General features: G+C 32.0%; 2 protein-coding genes across 2 annotated transcripts in view; one reads left to right on the forward strand and one right to left on the reverse strand.

The window, feature by feature from the left end:
• LOC111637339 (ubiquitin carboxyl-terminal hydrolase isozyme L5-like) overlaps positions 1-15,397 on the reverse strand; it is a 27,088-nt gene extending 11,691 nt beyond the window's left edge. Inside the window, exons 1-3 of the mRNA XM_023382818.1 lie at positions 15,307-15,397; positions 1,325-1,388; positions 855-1,011 (exon numbers count right to left, since the gene is read on the reverse strand). Of these exons, the coding sequence (XP_023238586.1) occupies positions 855-1,011; positions 1,325-1,388; positions 15,307-15,391 (306 nt within the window). The 5' untranslated portion in view covers positions 15,392-15,397. The remainder of the gene's footprint in view (positions 1-854; positions 1,012-1,324; positions 1,389-15,306) is intronic.
• A 1,682-nt stretch (positions 15,398-17,079) lies between these two features.
• On the forward strand, positions 17,080-21,204 carry LOC111637338 (four and a half LIM domains protein 2-like). Its single transcript, XM_023382816.1, has 9 exons — positions 17,080-17,266; positions 17,494-17,579; positions 17,643-17,823; positions 17,899-18,132; positions 18,212-18,427; positions 19,951-20,151; positions 20,225-20,399; positions 20,479-20,835; positions 20,919-21,204. The coding sequence occupies exons 1-9, from the start codon at positions 17,240-17,242 to the stop codon at positions 21,086-21,088; spliced, it is 1,647 nt and encodes a 548-aa protein (XP_023238584.1). The 5' UTR covers positions 17,080-17,239; the 3' UTR covers positions 21,089-21,204.
• The last annotated feature ends 697 nt before the right edge of the window (positions 21,205-21,901 follow it).

Below are 21,901 nucleotides of genomic sequence, written 5' to 3' on the forward strand. Positions count from 1 at the left end.
GGTAATCTCCGAAACTACTCATCCGATTTCAAAAATTCTTTCACCAATATTTAGAATGGAACCTCAGGGTGGACATAGGCTATATATTATTCCGTTAAACATTCATATAAATTAAAAGATATAATCTAGGTTAAGGCTTTTATGTACAACAGATGGCACTACGAGTACGACGCCCTAAGTTTGCTTTTCTGTGAGGCATTATGCTTTTCTGTGAAAATTAACTAAAGCAGATCATCATCTATCTATCTATATAAATAAAAATGTAATGTTCGTTTGTTCCTACTGATTCCTTTGAAATTTTGACACAACGCTGCATTCGAATACGCATGTGTTTTTATATAATATGCATGTCGAAATTCCCCCCACTGAAGGGAGATGGTTAGGATTAAGGTCTACCGTAAAGAACTCTGCTTCTATTTATACTATTTTAGATGCGGTCTTTTGCGTTTTAATAGGGTGCGTCAACAGAATGTACACTAAGAAGGGATTTTTCAATATTCACCCTGTGGGGGAGAGGAACAGGATTAAGGCTTACCATGAAGAACTTGGCTTCTATTATACTATTTTAGATGCAGGTTTTTGCGTTTTTGATTGTGTTGTAATAGGGTATGTAGAGAATGTATACTAAGAAGAAATTTTTCGAAAAATTCCCCCCATGGGGGAAGTGCTATACATTTATAACAGATACATTTTGAGCCACAACAACACGTGGAGGGGTCTGCTATATTGTATATTATCAGTCTTTGGTGAAATATAGAAAAAAGATTCAATTAGCCCAAAAAACTTTTTGTATAGTCATTACAGTGTTAATGTAAACAATCCTGGGGGGAAAAAATAATATAATTTTTCCAGACGTTTTGTCTCATCAGAACACGGGTAAATTGTTCTTTATTTGAACTAGTGTTGCAATTTGATGATGAAGCAAAGTATCTTGAACAACATTTAATCTTGCTTAAAATATTTGGACTTCTTGATATTTTAACATTTCTAGCTTTGTCTGGTCTTATTAGCCTACAAAAAAAATTATGTTGTTTTTGTATATTGTATTTTTATGCAAGTTTCAATGCTGACTTTTGCATGTTTTATTACATGCACATATACACATATTGATAAAATTATCATGTAACTAATAAAAATCACTTCTGATTAGTATTTGAATAAAAAAAAATGCCAAAAATAGACAAAACTCGGCCTATCTTTTATTAATCTGTTTAATATTTATGCTACAACAGCATTTCTATTTGATATAACAAATTTCAATTAAGAAAAAATGACATCTAAATAAAAGATTAAAAATTATTCTTTGATAAAGAAATTTATTTACTTCAGTTTTTCAAAACTTTCTGGATCTAAACTCCATAACTCTTCAACTTGAACACCTTTAACACCTTAAAAAATAAATAAATAAATAAAATAAAGCATTTACATATAATTATATAAAATCAATTTAAAATTCTGATATTAATAACTCAAAAGTGTAATTTATTTAAACTAAAAATTAAAATTATTTAAATTATTAATAACTTATTATTTAAATTAAAAACTACATATAATGCATACAATCCTCTAGAAACTACATATTTGAATTAAATATAAAAATGAAATGTTTTCAGACTCTTTTAGAGGCCTGCATCAAGCATCAAACTTTACAGAATGTTAGAGATTCTAATTTTAGAACATTTTTTAAATGTATTTAATTCAAATACATAGTTGCTGGAAGATTGTATTCATGGTATTTAGTTTTTAATTTATCTACATTCCAGCTGTTAGAGACTTTTATGTAATTTATTTATATTTAAATTTATTATTATTATTATTAATTTATTTCTATTAGATGCATGACAACAAATGATATATTGGTGTTGACTAATATTCACATTGGGTTCTTGGGAAGAACCCTATGTGAATGTTACTCAACATGACAAATCTAGGATATCGTAATGTAACTGAGCAGAATGTTCACAGACCCGAGCAGTGCTGCTTTTTGAAGTTGATGGATGTTAATTTGCTTCAAGGACTGCTCCAGGTTTTTGGAAACGGAACCCAGTGCGCAATAATCACTGATACTACTGCTGCTAGTTTGTGCCACAATCTTTGGAGTTCAATCCTCAAGTCCATGTATCTTGTAATTTTTTCTTGTTCTTTATTATTAGCTCTGCTGTCACCAAGAATCGTGATATCAATAATCCACATCTTTTTCTTCTCAGCAATGGTTATGTCTGATATGTTGTGCACTAGGACTTAATCGGTTTGCAATCTGAAGTCCCATAAAATTTTTATCCGCTCATTTTCAGTTACTTTTGTGACATTACAATCCCACCAGTTGTTTGATGTTTCAGTGAATCACCTTGGCAATGCTGTTGTGCTTCAATCTGTAATCAGTCTGTGCAATATTTTTGCATAGCTGAGAATATGGTTTATGGTTTCATCCAATTCACTGCACAGTCTGCATTTAGTGTCAACTGATAAATTTTCAACTTTAGCTTTGATGGAATTTCTTCTAATCACTTGTTCTTGTGCAGAGAGAATAAGGCTTTTAGTTTCTTTTTTTAAATGTTTTTGCTGGCAACCACTGCCAAGTTTTAGTTTTGTCTACTTTTTCATTCCCTAAATCAGAAATCAAGAAAATTGATGACAACTCACTATGTACTACATCCAAGCAGTGACACTGATAGGTTGTACCTGCTTGCAAATCTGGGGACAGAGGTCTATTGCAGGTGCATCAAACAGTGAAGAAGAAAAACATACCCTAGATGATTACATTAACAATAGCCAAAAATGGGCATTAATGGAAGTGAAAAATCAAAACCTGCTGAAGGTTCAAGGCACAAAAAAAGAATATTGCCAAAAAACATTGAAGGAAAGAGTAAAGGTTGGAAAAATAAGGCACCGCATGGACAATTTCTGAAAAAAATTGATCTAAATCAGCCTGCATCCAGTTCACAATACCAGCAGCATATCTGACAACTGGAATAGCCCAAGGATTGATGGCCTTTATTGTATTGCCTCCATTTAGCTTTGTTTTAAGGATTTTTCTGACCTCCTTGGATGTATTCTTTGCTAATAGTTGTTTTTACTTGACTATGTTTGATGTTATCTAACTCAAATATGCTAAGGTATTTTAGGCCTCTTGGTTATTTTTAATAACCTGGCCATTTGGCATTTCTGTTCTCTCAAATTCTGTGAGTTTTCCTTTGGTCATAGTCACAGCACATTTTTCCAATCTAAATTCCATTGAGATGTCTGAACTGAAAATACAGATTGTGTTGGTCAGTGAGTAAATTTCACTTTCTGATTTTCCATAGTGTCAGGTCATCCATATACAGCAAATGAGAAATTTTCTGAGCATTCCTAGCTGTTTGATATCCCAAATTTGTTTTCTGCATGATCAATGACAATAGGATTATTGATCATGCAGAATCAACAATAGGATCAAACAAACAGAAGAGGTGACAATGAGTAACCTTGGAAGATGCTTCCCTTGATGTTGACCATTCCATATTTTTCATTACTGAAAAGCAGTTCTGTCTTCCACTTTTCCATCACTTTTTCCATGAATTTTATAAGATTTTCATTCCTGCCAATTGTTTTCATACATTTTATGATCCACCTACGAAGTAATGAGTCAAATGCTTTTTTTATAATCAATCCACACCATATACAGATTTGTTTTCCAGCTTCTGCAGTTTTCCAGAATCATTTTGTCAATCAAGAGTTGGTCTTTTGTGCCCCCCTGCTTTTCCCTTTTGTTGTGCTGATAGGATGTTGTTCAGTTCCAAAAAAGCTACAATGTTATCAGCTATGATGCCAGTGAGCAATTTGAACATGGTTGGTAAGCATGTTATTGGTCTGTAATTCGATGGTATTGTGCCTTTTGCGGAGTCTTTTTTTAAGAGGTAGGTTCTGCCAGTTGTTAACTATTCCTCAATTTCACAATTTTGCAGTGCATGATTGTAATGATCATTATTGATACTTATATCTTATTTTTTCATATAATATAAATCAACTAAATTTCAAAAAACTTATAAGTTACTTAACATGTGATTGCAACATAACAGAAATGAATAATTCCATATTCATAAAACATTAAAATATCAATAAGTGCACCCAAACATTTGGCACTTGGGCCACATGTTCCCCTTTCTTGTCAGGTTGCCCTTTTCTTAATCCCCAAGGGCACTCTAAGGTTTCATTTTATTTTTAAATTAGTTACTCATTTTTATCACAGAAAACTTTTTACTGATGACAACAAATATTTTCATTTTAATTTTATTAACCAAAATTTGTCCCAACGGGTTGTGATTGTTCGGTCAAGTATCATGGTACCACCGTATTTGATTAATGCAATTTTGAGATATGTAGTAGAATCAAGGTATCCCGAGGTAAAACTCACCTTTAAAAATTAAAAATGCTCAAAGAAAAAAAAAAAGTCAGTCACGGTGTACCCATGAACATAATATACGGTTCTGTGTACAATATTTTGAAAGAAATAAAATTTGATTAACTCGATTTATTTTGCTTACAATTATTTTATCATCATTCAATTGCTTAAAGCTAAGATCAGTCTATGGTAATCAAAATATGAAATATAACTTAGTTGAATTATCACAAGTTTTTGATATGGATAGGGAATATCATATCAATGCAAGTGCTTGATCTTGTAAGTGTATAAAAATTTAGCATTTTCTGTTACACCGTCTTAACTGATGGCTGCAACGCTAACACTAACAACTCATTGGTGCATGCTTTCAACGCTACTAAGTGCATAATAACTCATTGTCTGCCTCTACTGTCACTATATAATATGCATATAAACTCTAAATTTCAATATTTTTAAAACTATTCACTTTTTCAAAAAAAAATAACTATTCTTCATTTTTCAATTCTCTTTCCATTAATACACCCATTTAGATGAGAACTCATCTAACATCATTTTCTAATTGTCTTACTATTAACTCGCATTGGTCTTCTGAAAAGGCTACCCACCAGAACACCGCATTTTTGGATGTAAGTGTTGTTATATTTGAAAAAGACATATAACATAATAAGTGGGCAAGTTCTAACACTTGCTTGTCGTGTAGATGTAGCGATTAAATGTGTTTGAAAAGAAAAGTTGCATAGTGTGCAAAAGCATAGTTCTAAACATATGGACAGATATAGTGAAGCAAAATCTAGAACTGTGATGTACTTGTCATCTTTTAACATAATTTCCTTTAATTTGGAAACTAATTTTTGTGGATCTTGTATCAAGAATTTGTAATCTTTAAGATATGTGGCTAAAATTCTATGCATATGTTTTTCTAGTAATATAGTAGGAGATCTGGCTTTATTAACTATGGGTCAAAGTTGCATACCTGGTTTATGCTCACTTTAGCTAATTTAGTGCTGGCAAACCTGGAGACTATTTTGGAGGTGATATAAATAGTTTTCATTGATATGTTCACATTCTGTATCTACAACATATTCATTTAGCCAGGACAGGTACAATGCTTTTTTCATTAGAACAAGGGCTCTGTTTTTGTCTGCTTTCAATAAACATTTTTGATTTATTTTATAAATCTGAAGCAGGTTTATAAAATAAACTGAAAATGTTTGTTATACAAATTCTGCTTGCTGGAGATTTATATAAGGCAGTAGTTCCCAAACTTTATCAGTCCATGGCACACTTAAAGGTTTAGTATTTTGTCCCAGCACACTTGTCAAAATATGTGTACAATGACATAAATCAGGCACAGAAATGAAAACAACTCTTAAGATGAACCTCACAATGTGAAGCTCACATTTATTAAAATTGAATCATAAGAACCATCAAACTAAAATATGAAAATACAAAAAATATGAAATAAATGGGAAAAACCTTCAACCACAAGTAAGTTAATGTGATGAGTAAGCTTGCTGATCGCTACACATTTTTTCGAAATGCAGAATAATGTTTGACACTGCCACTCTCATTTCTCACTCCACATCAATTTTTGAGAGATATTTGCTTTTTATTACAGCTAGAGCTGAAAATCCAGCTTCGCATAAATATTTTGTTGCAAAGGGAATGAGGATCCTCACAGCTTTTGAACTCTGAGTTGGATATTCATTTTTGATTGATATCCAAAACTTCACTAAATTGGAAGAAGCAAATTTTGTTTTCAGGCTGTCGTTGCAAGAGAGTTCAATTAGACTCTCTTCTTCCTGCAAAGTGAATTCTGGTGGAGCTTGAGCATGAAAAGGATCTTGAATTCACGCAAATTTCTCGACATTGTCTTTCTCAAAGTATTTTGCAAACCTGTCACTGTGCTTTGAGAGGTGTTCCTTGAAAGGGGACAGCAAGTCTTGTGAAATAATGACTTTATTACAGGCCAAGTATTTGTGCAATTCAAGGAAACAATGTTGATCTCCATCCTCATTGATTTTCCTTATCCACAACTGCAGGTTTCTCCTAAATGCCGCAACCTTATCCAACAGTTTCAAAATGTGCATGTTATTGCCTTACAGAGACAGATTGAACGCATTCAGCTTGTCAAATATATCACACAAATACCCTAGTTTCAGCAAAAAGTTGGATTTGATAAAGTACCTGGAGTTTTCATGACCTTCCTCTTGTAAAAAAGTGTGAATTTCTTGAAGTAGCTCGAATGCACAGGATAAGATGTTGCCATATGAAAGCCATCGTGAACTGCAGTAATATAGCAGTGACATGTGTTCAGTTCCCATGTCCATGCATAGCTTTTTGAAAAATCTGGCTTTCAGTGGCCTAGTTTTTATATAGTTTACTACATCTACATGTTCTAATTCCAAATTCAATTGAGAGCTCATCGACTTTGATGCAAGTGTTTCCCTATGGATAATGCAATGGGTCCACATGTGCTTTGCTGAGAATAAGTACCTGCAATCCTCCATAGCAACCAGACATTGATCTAGCTCCATCAGTACATATACCGATGAACTTTTTCCAATCCAAATCATTTTCGGTTATAAACTTGTCAAGCATCTCAAATAAGTCTTAAGCCTTTGCGCTTCCAATGATGATTTTGCAGAACAGCAGGTCTTTAATGATAATATTATCATCCAGGAAGCGTATATAACAAATAAGGTGTGCATCTTTGTTACTGTCAGTAACCTCATCAAGTTGCAGACCAAATTCCCTGCCTTTCATTTTTTCTATTAATTGGTGATTGAGATCCAGAGCTATATGATGGATTCTTCGACTAATACTTTTGTTTGACAAACGTACCTTTGAAATTAATTTTCCCGCCGATTCTCCCAGCATAATATTAACCATGTCAAGTGCAGCCAGTATAATAAGCTCTTCTGCAATGGTGTGAGGTTTTTCGCACTTTGCCATTCTGTATGCGACTTTAAAAGATGCTAGCAGTGCATTGCTTGGTACTGAGGCTTGTTCAGTAAACAGACTTTTTTCCTTTTGTAAATCTTGCAACTTCCTACTAAAGTATTTGTGAGATTTTTCAACCATGTTAGAGTGATTGGTCTCAAGATGTCACTTTACCTTACTTGGGAGAATACACTCAAGTGCTAGAACTTTTAAACAGAGCACACTCTGCGGTCTTTCTTCATTGTTTACTTCTACTGAAGCAAATCAAAATTCAAATAGTTATCATCGTATTTACGATATTTCTGTTTCTTTGCTACCCCACCATTTGTTGATGCTTGATCACTCTCGCTTGAACTGTCAACTTTCTTATTTAATAAAAATCTTTCCATTTTCCTACGACTATACGAAAATACAAAGCGACACACTGAAACAAAGCAGGTACTCCTCTGGTAGTGGGCGTCTTAAAACCATTTACTTTTCTTCTCAGATGTTTACTCTTCGATGGTTATTTAGAAACTGAACTGGTTTGCCGAAGGGGTGCTGTATTTATACTAGCCACGCCACCTACTTAGAACTTTCACGAAACTTTGACAATGTCCAATAGTATGCTATATAAGTCATCTAGAAAGTTCTACAAGTTACGGGAATGATCTAGTCTAGATGGAAAGTTCCATCAAGCTTCGAAGCCCTTGTGATGCCCCTGTTTACTCTTTACGACACCCCTGGGCGCTGTGGCGCACACTTAGGGAACCCTAATACTGTAAGGTCTCTTTTTATGCGGATTATTTTTATGCGATTTTGAAGTTGTGCGGTTTGTATTTCGTCCAAAATTTTTTTGGACAAACATACATATAGGCTTGTTTAGGAAGCCCGCGTACGGAGATTCTCCAAAAATCGTGGAACGCTCAAAGCTCACTCCATTTCTTCCGCTGACATATAACGTTTATGGATGTAAAGGACAGCTAGATCTACCTTAATCGCTTTAGTTCCTAGCAATTTTTGATATAAACGTAATTAAACATAAAAAAATACTTAAAACTGAAAAAAACAAAAGAAATGCGTTAATTTTGAAGAAAAAGCTTAAAGTTTAACTTCCTTTGTCTCGCCCTTCGGTGAAATTTAACACCGATGAGTCATTGTTTACACATCTGGATGACCTTGAACACAGCTGGAGTTGGATTTCCCGGGGCATTCTCATAGACGTTGCGGGAGGACAAGGGTTTAAAGTAGGGTGAACACTAGCTGGCCGTATATTTTTAAATCTTTTTTAAAAATTTGGAGACTTAAAAACATTCCAAAAATTCAAAAATCTTAAGGACCGTGTTTTATGTAATGCTATGTAACCTGCCCGAGTTAACTCGGGAGAGGAACTAAAGGGTTAAAATTTAATTAACTCTTCACATCCAGATGTCAGTGATTTGTTTTTAGAGTGAGCTTTTGCAATTCGGGGATTCCCCCTGTACATGATACCATCGACAAGTTGCTATTACATCATTCTGAGTTTTGCATTGAAAGGTATAAACTGTAATTGTTTTGAAATTAAATTTTATATGAATTTCTTTCAGACATTCGAAGTAATTTATTAAGCAGCCTATTTCTTTTAATTTCTGCAAATTTTTTTTATGTGGTTTTAAGTTAATTTTAACTCATTGTTTTGGTTTTATGCGATTTTAGAAAATTACGCAACGTATCCCTACTTTTTCAAGGCAAGTAAAGTCTTTTTTTATGCAAATTTTTTATATGCGCTTTTCTGTAGAACATATCCACCGCATAAAACAAAACCTTACAGTATAAGGTGTGGATTTTTTTACTAGATCGCATTTCCAGCTGTAATCTTGAAATAATTGGGAATCTTTTACAATTTGGCCACTCATTTTCTAGATCTTAATCCATGTGATTTTTGGTCATGAATAAACTTAAAAAGTATGGTTTATTAGGGACATCTTATAAACTGAATGACAGTATTAAGTTGTGTTTGAGATACATCATGAGATCAATTGCACATGGAAGATATCAAACCCACTTCAATGCCTTCAGATTTTATACCTTCAAGATGGGGACCACATTGAGCAGTATCACATGCACCACTAAGGTCTCTATACATCATGACTGTCTTATACAAATAAAATATTTGTGGGTTTGCAAAATTGCCATAATGGCAATTTTTGATACTAACTTTATTTTACGGAAATATCTTCTGCATGTCCTGAAATACTACCATACCAAATTTGTATGCATTTGGACTACTAAATCTCTCTCCTGATAGCATTAATTAGGGATACTAAATGATCACCCTGTATTTACTAAAATTATGCATAGTAGTTAAATAAAATTACAATAATAATAGAAAAAACAAAACTTTGACAATATATATTTTGAATTGTAAAATATTGATCATTTTTAAATCTATGTACCAATTTGTCTTTTTAATTTTATTATTAATAACTGAACCTCAATTCATTCTAATCAGGTAAAAAAATTATTAGAATAAATAGAGAAAAAATTAATAGTTATTATAGCTAAAAAATAAATAATTTAAGCATTTCTATCAAATATTATTTATTGCTGAATTAAAAATACTTTGTTCTTCAATTTTTTTTTAGCAGAAAAAAGTATATAACCAGATTATAAATAATAAATTTTTGGAAGTGACAACTTTTTTTTTACTTTTGTGATTATCAATCAATTATTCAACTGAATAAATATTTAATTTAAAGACATTATCTTATCAAATAATTCAAATATATTTACTATTTGCAAAATTAATAATCCATTATATAAAAACAGATAAGTATTTTACTTAATACATTCACTACCAATCATGTTTACACGTAAAAATTTTTTTTTGCAAAATAACTGATTATGTACATCATGGTCTATTATTTTATAAAAAATTTTGAATATCAATTGTAAGAGTTATCTAAAATACTGAACAAATATTAAAAATGTAAATGCACAATGTGTGAAACAAATATAACATTTGTGATGAAATAACTAAATTATTTATATATTAAATCATTCATTTACACTATTTACAGTTAATAATTAAACCTTATGTAAAAATTTGATTAGAAATAATAACTAATAATTATTTTGTTCAATACTGAATCCTGTATTTTGAGAATCCAAAACATCCTTAATCCATGTTTTGGATTCTGTTCTTACATTGCTTATGTATGAATATTTGCAGTGGCGGCACACTAAACAGTGGTTGAGAATCACTGCTCTAGAATATTCCAGGGCTGTGGAGTTGGAGTTGGAGAGTTTTAGTATGTTAGTNGAGAATCCAAAACATCCTTAATCCATGTTTTGGATTCTGTTCTTACATTGCTTATGTATGAATATTTGCAGTGGCGGCACACTAAACAGTGGTTGAGAATCACTGCTCTAGAATATTCCAGGGCTGTGGAGTTGGAGTTGGAGAGTTTTAGTATGTTAGTCAGTCTGAGTCGGAGTTGTCAAAAATCCACTGACTCAGACTCCTTTTTACTTTCTGAACATGTTATGTATACAACAAAAAAGTATTAGAATTGTATCAAATTTGGCCTTCTGTGGTTTTTGTAAAGCTACACATTTGGAGATCTCCTGAACCCCAAAAACTGTCAAATAAAAAGTGTGTGTTGGCATCTAATTAAATTTCTTGATTCTGTGTTCTGAGATACAATATCTCAGAATGGGTAAAGTTTAAGATACAAAATTTGGCACAGTAGCTTGTGTATAAAGGGGCATTAATGCTATTAAATTTTGGTTCTTAAATTAAAGGTTGACAGGGTGGAGATATAGAAGGGGTCAAGTGTCATAACTCCAGTGTGGTCAACTTAATGAATATTTTACTCGTTATTATCATTCACAAATTTTATAAAACTTGTTTCTACCCTCAGAATTAAGCTTGAGTCCTAATATGAATACAGACAAAAAAGGAAATCTTACAAAACTTAAAGATGATTTTTACAATGCAATGAAAAAATTAAATCGCATTGATCGTTCTTCAAATCTGAATGTTAAAATGACAATACTACACTATCCAGACATTATCCAAGATATAGCATTGCCACCAACCCAAGTTTCAGTACAGCATTTATTTTCCACACTTAAAATTATTAAATCTGATTTAAGAGCATCTAAGAATGCTGCTTTAATAGAAGTGATTCTTTTTTTAAGAAGTAATTCAGTTTATAACAGAGATGAAAAATAACAAATTAATCAAAATAAGCAAACTTTCTCTTTACCAGTCTAAATGTTATATTTTTTATTCTCGACTTAGTTTAATGTATGTGCATACTTATATACTACCTAATATACTCATACATTATGTACAGCAGTTTTATTAAACTAATTTGTTTGTGTACAAATGTATTTACTGTTTTATTTATACATGCTTACCAAATACCATTGCTATCATCAAACAAGTCAATAAAAATGAATGTATATATTAAGTAGATGTGTCAAATTTTAATGTTTAATAATTTTTTAAAATAGTTTACTTTTTTTAAAATACAAAAATAAACCAGAATCATCATCATTATACTTTCCCGGCTGTTATACAGTATAGGCTTATAACAAAGGAAAAGAATGACAATCAGTCAAAAAATGACTTCCCCCAAATTTTTATTCTTTTGGACTCGGGAAACCTCGAAACGTAGAGAAGTGCAAAAACATTCAAAGTTTTTCTGTATGCACGAATGTTAGAATGTGTGGGGGGGGGGCACGATCTAGTTCAACCACTTTGAAGCTTAATAACTCCTGTGTTAAACCATCCAACTCCACTTCAAAAACCACAGAAGTTATTAAGCTTCAAACAGGGTGAGCAAAATCTTGCCCTACACACACAGTCTAACATCTGTATATACAAAAAAAAAAAACTCCAAATCTTTTGCATATCTCAACATTTCAAGGTGTCCCAAGCCAAAAAATGTAAAAATTTGGGGGGGTCATTTGACCGATTGCTACACTTTCCCTATGTTATATATAACAGCCAGAAAAGTAAAAATTATCAAATACGTATTTATATATTGACTATGTCATTACTTAGAGGAGTTTTTTGCCTTGGAATAAAAAAGTTTCTACCCTCTATCTTTATTAGAACTCTATTTATTGAAGCTTTTATTCTGAGGTCATACGATGACATTAGAATTCCCAAGCCTATTTTGTTAACAAATCGTAAGGCAAAGTCGGAGTACATTTTTACTTGACTCCACAGCCCTAGAATATTCAAACTGGAAAATTTAAACAAGAATGTCTGTAAAATTCCTTTGAATGTTTAAGAAAAAAATTCAAATGCAAGAAGAGTTCTATAATTTCATTTAATCTAATAAAAATTTTGGGTTATTATGTTAATTGTTCTTATTTTTATCGTATAAGTATTCTAAAAAATGTTCACAAAAAACTTATTTTATTTAAGGACTTGTTACATCAAGAAGCGCCACAAAAACTAGATGACAACAATTGTTATTCACCTCCTTTTCCTTGATGTAACAAGTACAAACATTTTTAAAAATACTTTAAAAAATTTTGGCTTCTTTACAGATTTTAGTGATCGTATATTTTTTACTTCTTGTAGAACACACTGAAAATAAATTATCAGTCATTCATAAGTCATATAAACCAGTGACGTGCCGTCATTTAAAGCAGCAAAAGCGCCACTTCTCCTGTATTTTCTAAAATATAAATACATATTAATTTTAATTATATGAAAATAATCACACAATATTTTATTATAACTGCATTATGTATCTTATTACAAATATCTATACTACATGTGAAAAAAAAAAAATTGCTATTGTATATTCGAATATTAGTGATAAAGTGGAAGCACTGTATTGTCAACTTCCAAACAGCCAGATTCGCACATGTGCTTTACAGAGCACCAACCTCACCCAGTTTAGCTGGTGGAAGCCTAGGACCTTGGGTGGAAGCTACACATGTATAACGCTTCCAATTCTACCCAGGACCGGTTCTGGGCTGTTAGCCGCCCTCACCTGATTATGTGAATAATGAGTAGATTTATAACTTAACCCAAACAATAAGAATTTACTGGTATGTTTTTATGATAGTTCTGTATAGTTGACAGGAGTTTAAAAAAATCCATTAAAATATTTGATATTTTTATTCCGCTCTCTGATTTTATATTACTCACGGATTTCAATGTTAAACCAGTGATATTACAATTTCGTATGTCCCATGTCTATAAGGGGATGTAGAAAAAAAAAAAGCAATTCTTGTATAATATTAAAAAATTAACTGTTACTTTGGTAGCATCATTTACAACTAAATTTAATGAATGAGAGAGATGCACCAGGTACAGAAAAAGCTCTAGAATTTATTTTCCTTACATTTACGATTTATATATCCCTCTGTCATAAAAATTTGTCTTTCCACTTTTTTCCCGAGACTACAAATATTCGAGTACAAAGTAACCAGTTTCGGCTTATTTCTACTTAAGAAGTAGTTAGATAATTAAGCAATTAGGGAATTGGGGACATAAATAAAACCCTGATGAAAAAGCCAAATTTTACTTAAACAAAAGCTTAACCGAACCAATCTCTAGCTGAGTACAGTGGGGACTGACTTCTTCATAATATTTGATGTAATAAAGACAGAAATTTTTCCAGTTCAACGAGAGTGACCGAAAAGTTGTACATTTTGGAAATTTCTGTGAACCCTGGTCCTAAAACGAATTAGTCAGAAAACAAATGATGGACAATCTATTAAGTTTAACATATTTAGATTTTTACAGCTATGGTGAGAAACGTTTAAAATGTACAACAACCCTGTCGCATCCTTTGACATATACTAGTGATGCGACAAAAGAGGTATTTGACATTGACCGGTATTGGCATCCTCGGGATTTGGCAGCCCGCTTGCATGCATCTACCAGGACCATCTATGATTCCATCCATTAGTCACTCGTAGGGAGCTATTTGACTAAGTGGATTGTTTTAAGATTTAAAAAGTAAAGAAGATTTTACGTTATTTTTATGTACGTTTCTTTACAAAGCTATATTTAATTATAATTTTCTTTAAAAGTATATTAATATAATTGAAGAATATTTTGTACCGAGTATGTACCGGTACAGCCACCACACATTTTATTTCACCAAGTAAGTTTTTATTATTTTATTTATAATTTTAGCCCTTATATCGTGGCTAGCGATTCAGAATGTACTTGTGATATTAAAAATACACTTAGAGACGTCTACGGTTTTTACTGGCTCCCTTGACCATCACTGACGCGCAATTAACTGATTGCCTCTGGAAATCGGCTTCTTACAGAAACAGCTTCCCTACTATCAAATGTTACGGCACGCCACTGATATAATCATAATAATGTATATATTCAATTTTACCTACATTAATAAATATGAAGTCAAATATTTACTTTGAAATAAGCATAAAACATTACATAAATCTTTGTTTTTCTGCTAAAATCTCATTAATTTCTCTTCTTTTTCTTATCTAACTATACCCTATCTACCTTTCCATACATTATAATTTTCTTTTTTAATTATAAATTTCAATTTATATAAAATTCTGAAAAAAAAAACCAATAAACAAGCATTGCATGTGTACCGAACACAGTATAATACATCCATTCAATTTTTAAATGGATAAAGTTTATACAGAAAAATGATCCACGTGTTGGTAGAGGTAACATTTAGATAATCTCAGTGAATATTTATATATACAAATTAGCTAAAGTTGACTTCTACCGAATGTCAACATTTAAAAAATTAGAAAAAAAAATAACTTAATAATCTACTGACAAAGCCGATGGTTTAAATCGTGTATCATTAACGAATAAAACGTGCTTAAAGTTTAATTACTTAATTTTAAACGATGATAATTGGTTACAATTGAAAGTCACAACAATAAACAAACAACACATCATAATAAAATGTTTGAAATCTAGTCACGTGTTAACAACAAAAAAGTAAGTAACGAAATAATTCATACGTATTTAACAGACATAACGAAATATTTACCAAAGCCTTTGATTAGCTCTGTAAAAACACCGGGATCGCTTTCAATTAAACACCAGTCACCAGCACTTCCACCACTGCCCGACATATTGATTTGAACTATGACGCCATCTATTCATGACTTGCATGTTTAGAAAAACAAAAAAAATAAATTAAAAATAAAATAAAATTTTTAAATTTATTATTATTATTATTATTATTTTAAATAATAATTATGTTACTATGTTTATTTTTAAATGTGAATAATTGTATTTGTTTTTCATAAATGCACCTTACAATTTTCAAACTTCTTTTGTTTGGCGAGGATCTATTTTTTTTTTTTTTTTTCTTCTATGTACACTAAGAGGGCCTTCTTTCGGGTACATTGTGGTTCGGCGGGCCTACAGTGGGGCAGGGGCTCGACGTATCCGGGACAGACTACCTTAGAAAAATTATCGACCCGGTTCGTTTCTGGATTCTTCAGAGCGGTCAAGGTGGCAGTCTACCGCTCTGAGGGATCCGGGATCGAATCCGAACGGGTCGAAAAATTCTCAGGAATTTTTAAAAAGGACTGTCCTTCACGATATGTCGGGCCTGGACTTGGCCAAACCCATAATGGATCTGCTAAAAAAAAAAAAAAGCCCTCTTAGTGACCACAAAGTGGAAAGAGTAAAAAAAAAAGGGGGGAAAGGACCTTTCAGAACGGTAGGCCAACACTTTACCTGCCTCAACCATCCGGTGTTTTTTTAACAAATGCATCTGATTCGGTTAAGTCTCTAAAGGAGTGACAGGATTGATATACAGTATTTCGTCAGATCGTCCACAAAAATTACTGAAGGTTTGAGTCACAGTTGAAATTGGATTCGTTAGAGTGCTAGACTAGTACTTTTATCGCTAAGGCCTTTCCAGCTGTCAAATTTACTTTGATCAATTTAATTTAATCATGATTTAATGTTATCTTTTAATATTGCAGATAAGTAGTGTGTCCAATAAATCAGGAATCGTAGGAGTTACGATCTTTATTCTTTCTTTTACGGGTAAAGTATGACACCGAGTAAAGAAGAACAAATTCAGGTTATTTTGATGGACATAAAGTACATTCAGCAAGAAATCACCGAAGAGTTTAATAAGGTTGCACCCAATCATACAGCACAGAATAAAGAGAAGAGATCATCTTGCAGTAGGATCTTTGGACGAAGACCTGTAAGCAATGAGTGAAATGTAAAGTGTTAAATGACGTCCACACTGAAAGGGAGGTGCTGACGACAAGTCGGACGAGAAGAGGGAAGGGGTTGAGCTTCAATGGACGTCCGTTCATTTTATTAAAATTTTATACAGTTTATGCATTTTATTACATTTATTTCAAAATTTCTTGTGTTTTGTTTCTACTTATGGTTTTCAGCATTCTTAAAGTGATAAAAGATTTTAGGGGGTCGAGTTTTGTTGGACGTCCGAAGATGGGGGAGGAGGAGTAAAAATTGTAAGAAAAATGCTGACGTAATTTATGTACAGCCCCTTAAACAGCAGCAAGGGCATTTCTTTTTAATTATAATTCGATTTTAATTATATCTTTGTCTACGTCGGACTTATTATACTAGTTTTGTATCAGTTTTTGCAAATAGAGGAAGTCTTATTCAGATAAAACACAATCTTTATTTTTCGCCTGATTTTTCACTTGTACACACCGTGTTTCAGATCTTAAGGCCCCTCTTCAGCAGATTTACAATAACAATGTTCTATAACAAAATTTATAAAACGTATTATTGTCGTAAATTTTTATCTGAAAATTATTTCGTAATTAATAAGTAATTTATTTCTGATTTGATATTGGTAATAATAAAACAATAAATGAAATATAAACAATAGGCTAAATTTGATGAAACAACAAGGGGCATTAATAATAGTTGCAGGAAAGCTCCAATAACATCAACATCATCTAAGTTTTAAAGCAGATATAATGGAGACAAGAGACAACACATTTCCGGCAAGTTGTTATACTGTATATTTTTAACCCATTGGGGATGGGGTTTTTAACAAAAACATTACATCTCTAAGTCAACTGGTGTTTGTTAAATATGTAGGAATTAATGCTTTTGACACCATTCATAAAACAATTTCAAATTTTAATTTAAAAAAAAAAATCATGAAAATAAATTTTCTGAATCATTCTTAATTTATCGATTACGTTTTAAAACAGTTTTTATTTAAAAGGACGTGCTAATCCAAGAAATAGACGAAGGACAAGCATGCTTGGAGTGTCAAAGTAAATGCCCGGGTTACAAACCACATGCTTGGAGGTAAGATATTTTAGTTATAATTCTCTTATTAATTTATAATAATCAATTTTACTTCACTAATAGAACTATTTGCGAAAATTGTAAATGCTCACGCGAATGTCACGATATTTGTCACGATGATATGATTAACATCCGGGAGAGAATTGGGATGAAAGACCAAGATGAACAAAATATAATGTGTTTGAAACGGACTGCTTTGGAAGAATGGTATTCCTGGGTTCCATCTGACTTGTCTCCAGATAAAGTAGGCAATTGTTTTACATAGATTTAATTTTATAGATACTGTATTAATAATGACTTTACTATCTCATATTTTCAGATTCAATTATACTTCAATCAAATCCCTTGTGAAAAAGTACCTCGAATTGGAACATCCGGTGAAAAATATCGTGAAAAACAGATTATTAAACAGCTTCCTAAACAAGATTTCTCTAAAAATTTTTGTAAATTTTTAGAGAAAGAATATCGGCAGCAATACGCAGACTTTATTTGTGAACGTAATAAAATAGCAATGGATATTGCTTACGTTAAAAGTGGTTTGGAGCATACTTCGGTAAGAATGAAACAAAAAAATAATTCTTCTTTTGTTTTGTCTTAGCTAAAATTTTAATTACAATATTGCCTGTTTATAGGAATGTTACGGTTGTGGAGGTATCATGATGTTCGGAAATTTAGCAGTAGTAAATTCGAAATTAGGAGAAAAGAATCCGTTTCATCCGAGCTGTTTCGTATGTTCGGTATGCGAAGAATTATTAGTGGATTTAGTTTGTTGTATTGCAGACGGCAAAATTTACTGCGAACGTCATTACGCAGAACAAATAAAACCTCGATGCACGGCCTGTGATGAGGTAAAGGTTATTAAATTATTTTTAAAATATCTATCTATATTTGGTTTATAGCGTCTGCCGACCTCCAGGAACCCTCTCCATCTCTCTCTATCCATACACCATTCTTCTTTAATTCCGTTTTCATTACATGCTAACTTTACTCCGTCGTACCAAGTTCGCCTGGGTCTTTCTCTCTTTTTTTGTTGAATGTATTCCATTGACATTTTCGGGAGTCTTTCATCATTCATTCTTTTCACGACCAAACCAAATAAGTTGTTTCCTCTGTATTTCTTCTAAAACCGTCTCCTTCAATCCCATTAGGTTTTCGATCCTCTCATTAGTTATTCTTTCGCTTTTCAAGATTCTGCACGATCTTCTCATGGCATCCACTTCATCTGTTGTTACTTTTCTCTTCTCTTTCCCAGTCATTCTCCATGCCCCCGCCCCGTATAATAGAATGCTTTTAACAATAATAGCAATATATATATATTTTTTTCTTGATCTAGTTATTTCTTCACCCTACCATATTTCATTTAATCTTTTAATTGCTCTCTTATCTTGTGCTAATCTATTAATTTCTAATGTATCTCTTCTACCTTGATGCATTTGTATTCCAAGATAATCACATCCTTCAATCTTTTCCCTTTTTTTCCAGTTCCATGTCTATTTTAGCCCTCCTATGCAGAAATATTTTGTTTTACTCGTGTTTATATATAAACCTCCTTTAAAATATTCCTCTTTTATTTTTCTTGTCATGTATTCCAGATCATCCATATCTTCTGCCATTACCATATGATCATCTGCGAATTGCAATGCAAACATCGGCTTACCGTTAACATCTATTCCCATATTACAACATTTCTTTTTCCATGTTTTCAATACTCCTTCTACGTAGATTTTAAATAAAGTTGATGAGATACAACATCCCTGTCTTAGTCCTTTTGATACCATAGTCCTTCTGATATTTTTTTCCAATTTTTATTTTCGTTATGGATCCTCTATATAATTCTTTAACTGCTTTGATAAGTGTGTTATTAACATTTATCTCTTTTAATGTCTCCCATAGTTTTAATGTTAGAACATTATCATAAGCCTTCGTTAAGTCTATAAACAACAAATGAGTTTCCTATCCTGTTGCTAGTCTTTTCTCCATAATCTGTTTTATACATTTTATATTGTCCATACATGATCTTCCTGCTCTGAATTCACTCTGATCTTTTTCTTCTGTTTGATATTCTTCTTCGATTATATCTCTTATTATTAGTCCATATATCTACTAAAAGTTGCTATTACTGTAATTCCTCGATAGTTCTCATATTTTTGTTTATCTCCTTTTTTATAGATAGATGTCAAAAAGGCAATTTTCCATTCTTTTCGAATGTCTTCTCCATTAAGACACCTTTCAAATAATATTGTTGTCATTCTAAATAATTTTTCTGTTCCATTTTTTTATCAGTTCTGCCGGCATTCCTCAAGGACCACTTACTCTATTATTCTTCAGTTTCTTATTTTTAATTTATTATATTTTTATCTTGATTTTTTAGCTTATTTTTGATGGGCAGTATATCAGAGCAATGTCAAAAGATTGGCACACAATTCATTTCTGCTGTTGGAAATGCGACGAATCTCTCACAGGTCAGCGATACGTTCTAAGAGATGACCAACCATTTTGCGTTTGTTGTTATGAAAAAATCTATTCTAATATTTGCTACGAATGTGGAAAATCAATAGGAGTAGATTTAAAAGTAAAAAAAAACATTGTTTTATTTTTATCTCTTAATTAATAATATATGTATAATTTCATAAATTATTTTTCAGGATCTCTCCTACAAAGATAAACATTGGCATGAAACGTGCTTTGCATGCAATAAATGCCACACTTCATTGATAAATAAACCTCTCGGTTCGAAAGCAGACCAAGTTTACTGTGAGACCTGTTACGAATCGGATTTTGCGACCAAGTGCGACAGTTGCGGTGAAGTAATTAAAGCAGGTACAGAGAAACTTGAATATTTCCTTAATTAAAAAATATTTTAATTGTATTAATTATCGATTTAAAAATATAATTTTAGGTACAAGAAAGATGGAATGTAAAGATAAAGAATGGCACGAAAAGTGTTTTCGCTGTGTTGTCTGTGCTAATTCCATAGGTAACAAAAGCTTCATTCAAAAAGATAACAACATATATTGTCCTAGCTGTTATGAAGAAAAGTTTTCTATACGTTGCATCAAATGCTATCAAGTAATTGAAAATGGTGGTATTACTTATCTCAACGAACCTTGGCATAGAGATTGTTTTTCTTGCACTAGCTGTCAAGTGTGTTTGGCGGGACAACGATTCACTTCCAGAGATGAGAAACCCTATTGTGCCAAATGTTTCGGAGAATTGTTTGCACAAAGATGCGTCACCTGCAATAGACCAATTACTGGTTAAATTTTATTTAATTTTTGTACATATATCAACACTTTTAATTAATGAAATTATTATTCAGTAAAATTCATTTTGTTACAGGCATTGCTGGAACATTCTTTATATCTTTCGAAGATCGGAATTGGCACAATGAATGCTTTTTATGTGCCATGTGCAAACGATCTCTCGTCGGAAAAAGATTTATTGCAGACGGAGACGATATCTTCTGTCCAGAATGTGCCAAGCAAACATTAATTAATTCATCGATCTAATTCACCACTCATCAAATTCATCTACCAAAATTTAAGACAATTATTTCAGCAATACAGAAATACAAAATTATACAATTTTTTCGCATGGACTTTATTTTATTTCAATAAAATTTAATTCCAATATTATTAATACGATTTTAAAATGTTTATTTATTATAAAACGGATGTATTAAGTTGTATTTGTTTAGAGTAGATCCACAAATGTGTGCAATTGCTCACATATTCTGATGACTGGATGACCGAGGCGAGCTTAGCCTACCTCTCTTGGGATCCAAAATTGACTCCAACTGAGTAATTCAAGGAATTTTTCATGGGTGGGTCCGTTTCTTACCATCAGATCGTTTCCATTATGAGTCTAACCGAATCTTCAATGGGTATGATTAAAAAGAATCTCTTAGTTCCCCTATTATTATAAAATAACACTAATATTGTTGTTGTTGTCGAAACCGTGTTGTATTTATGTATTGTATACTGGCACAATGAAGTGACTTTTCTTCAACACTAGGCAAGTTTCAATCTTTATTCAGTTAGAACGCTTTAATAAACGCTTTAAATAAATTAGTAAATGTCTAAGAAAAGCATATGTCAGAGAGAATGATGTACAGTACTGTACAGTATATTACATCACAACAAAATGCACGTGATTTCTTACACCTTTAGTTTACATTTCTAATTTAATTATATCTAATTGTTGAAAAGTTACCGATTAACTTTAGCATTGCAGGAAAGCCCACAAAAGGTTAAGATATCCAGAGAAAAATTAAGTTTAAATTTATTTTTTTTTAAATATTATATTATGTTATAACTCTATTC

This window comes from Centruroides sculpturatus, unplaced genomic scaffold, assembly GCF_000671375.1.
Source record: "Centruroides sculpturatus isolate CEXI.00-Female unplaced genomic scaffold, Cexi_2.0 scaffold805, whole genome shotgun sequence".
In the NCBI taxonomy this organism is placed as follows: Eukaryota; Metazoa; Arthropoda; class Arachnida; order Scorpiones; family Buthidae; genus Centruroides; species Centruroides sculpturatus.

Excerpts from the sequence above, each read along its gene's own strand:
- LOC111637338 (XM_023382816.1), top strand. The coding sequence starts at position 17,240 with ATGGAGACAAGAGACAACACATTTCCG. Across the intron at positions 20,152-20,224 it reads CAATAGGAGTAGATTTAAAA|GATCTCTCCTACAAAGATAA; the intron begins GTAAAAAAAAAC and ends ATTATTTTTCAG. Across the intron at positions 20,400-20,478 it reads CGGTGAAGTAATTAAAGCAG|GTACAAGAAAGATGGAATGT; the intron begins GTACAGAGAAAC and ends ATATAATTTTAG.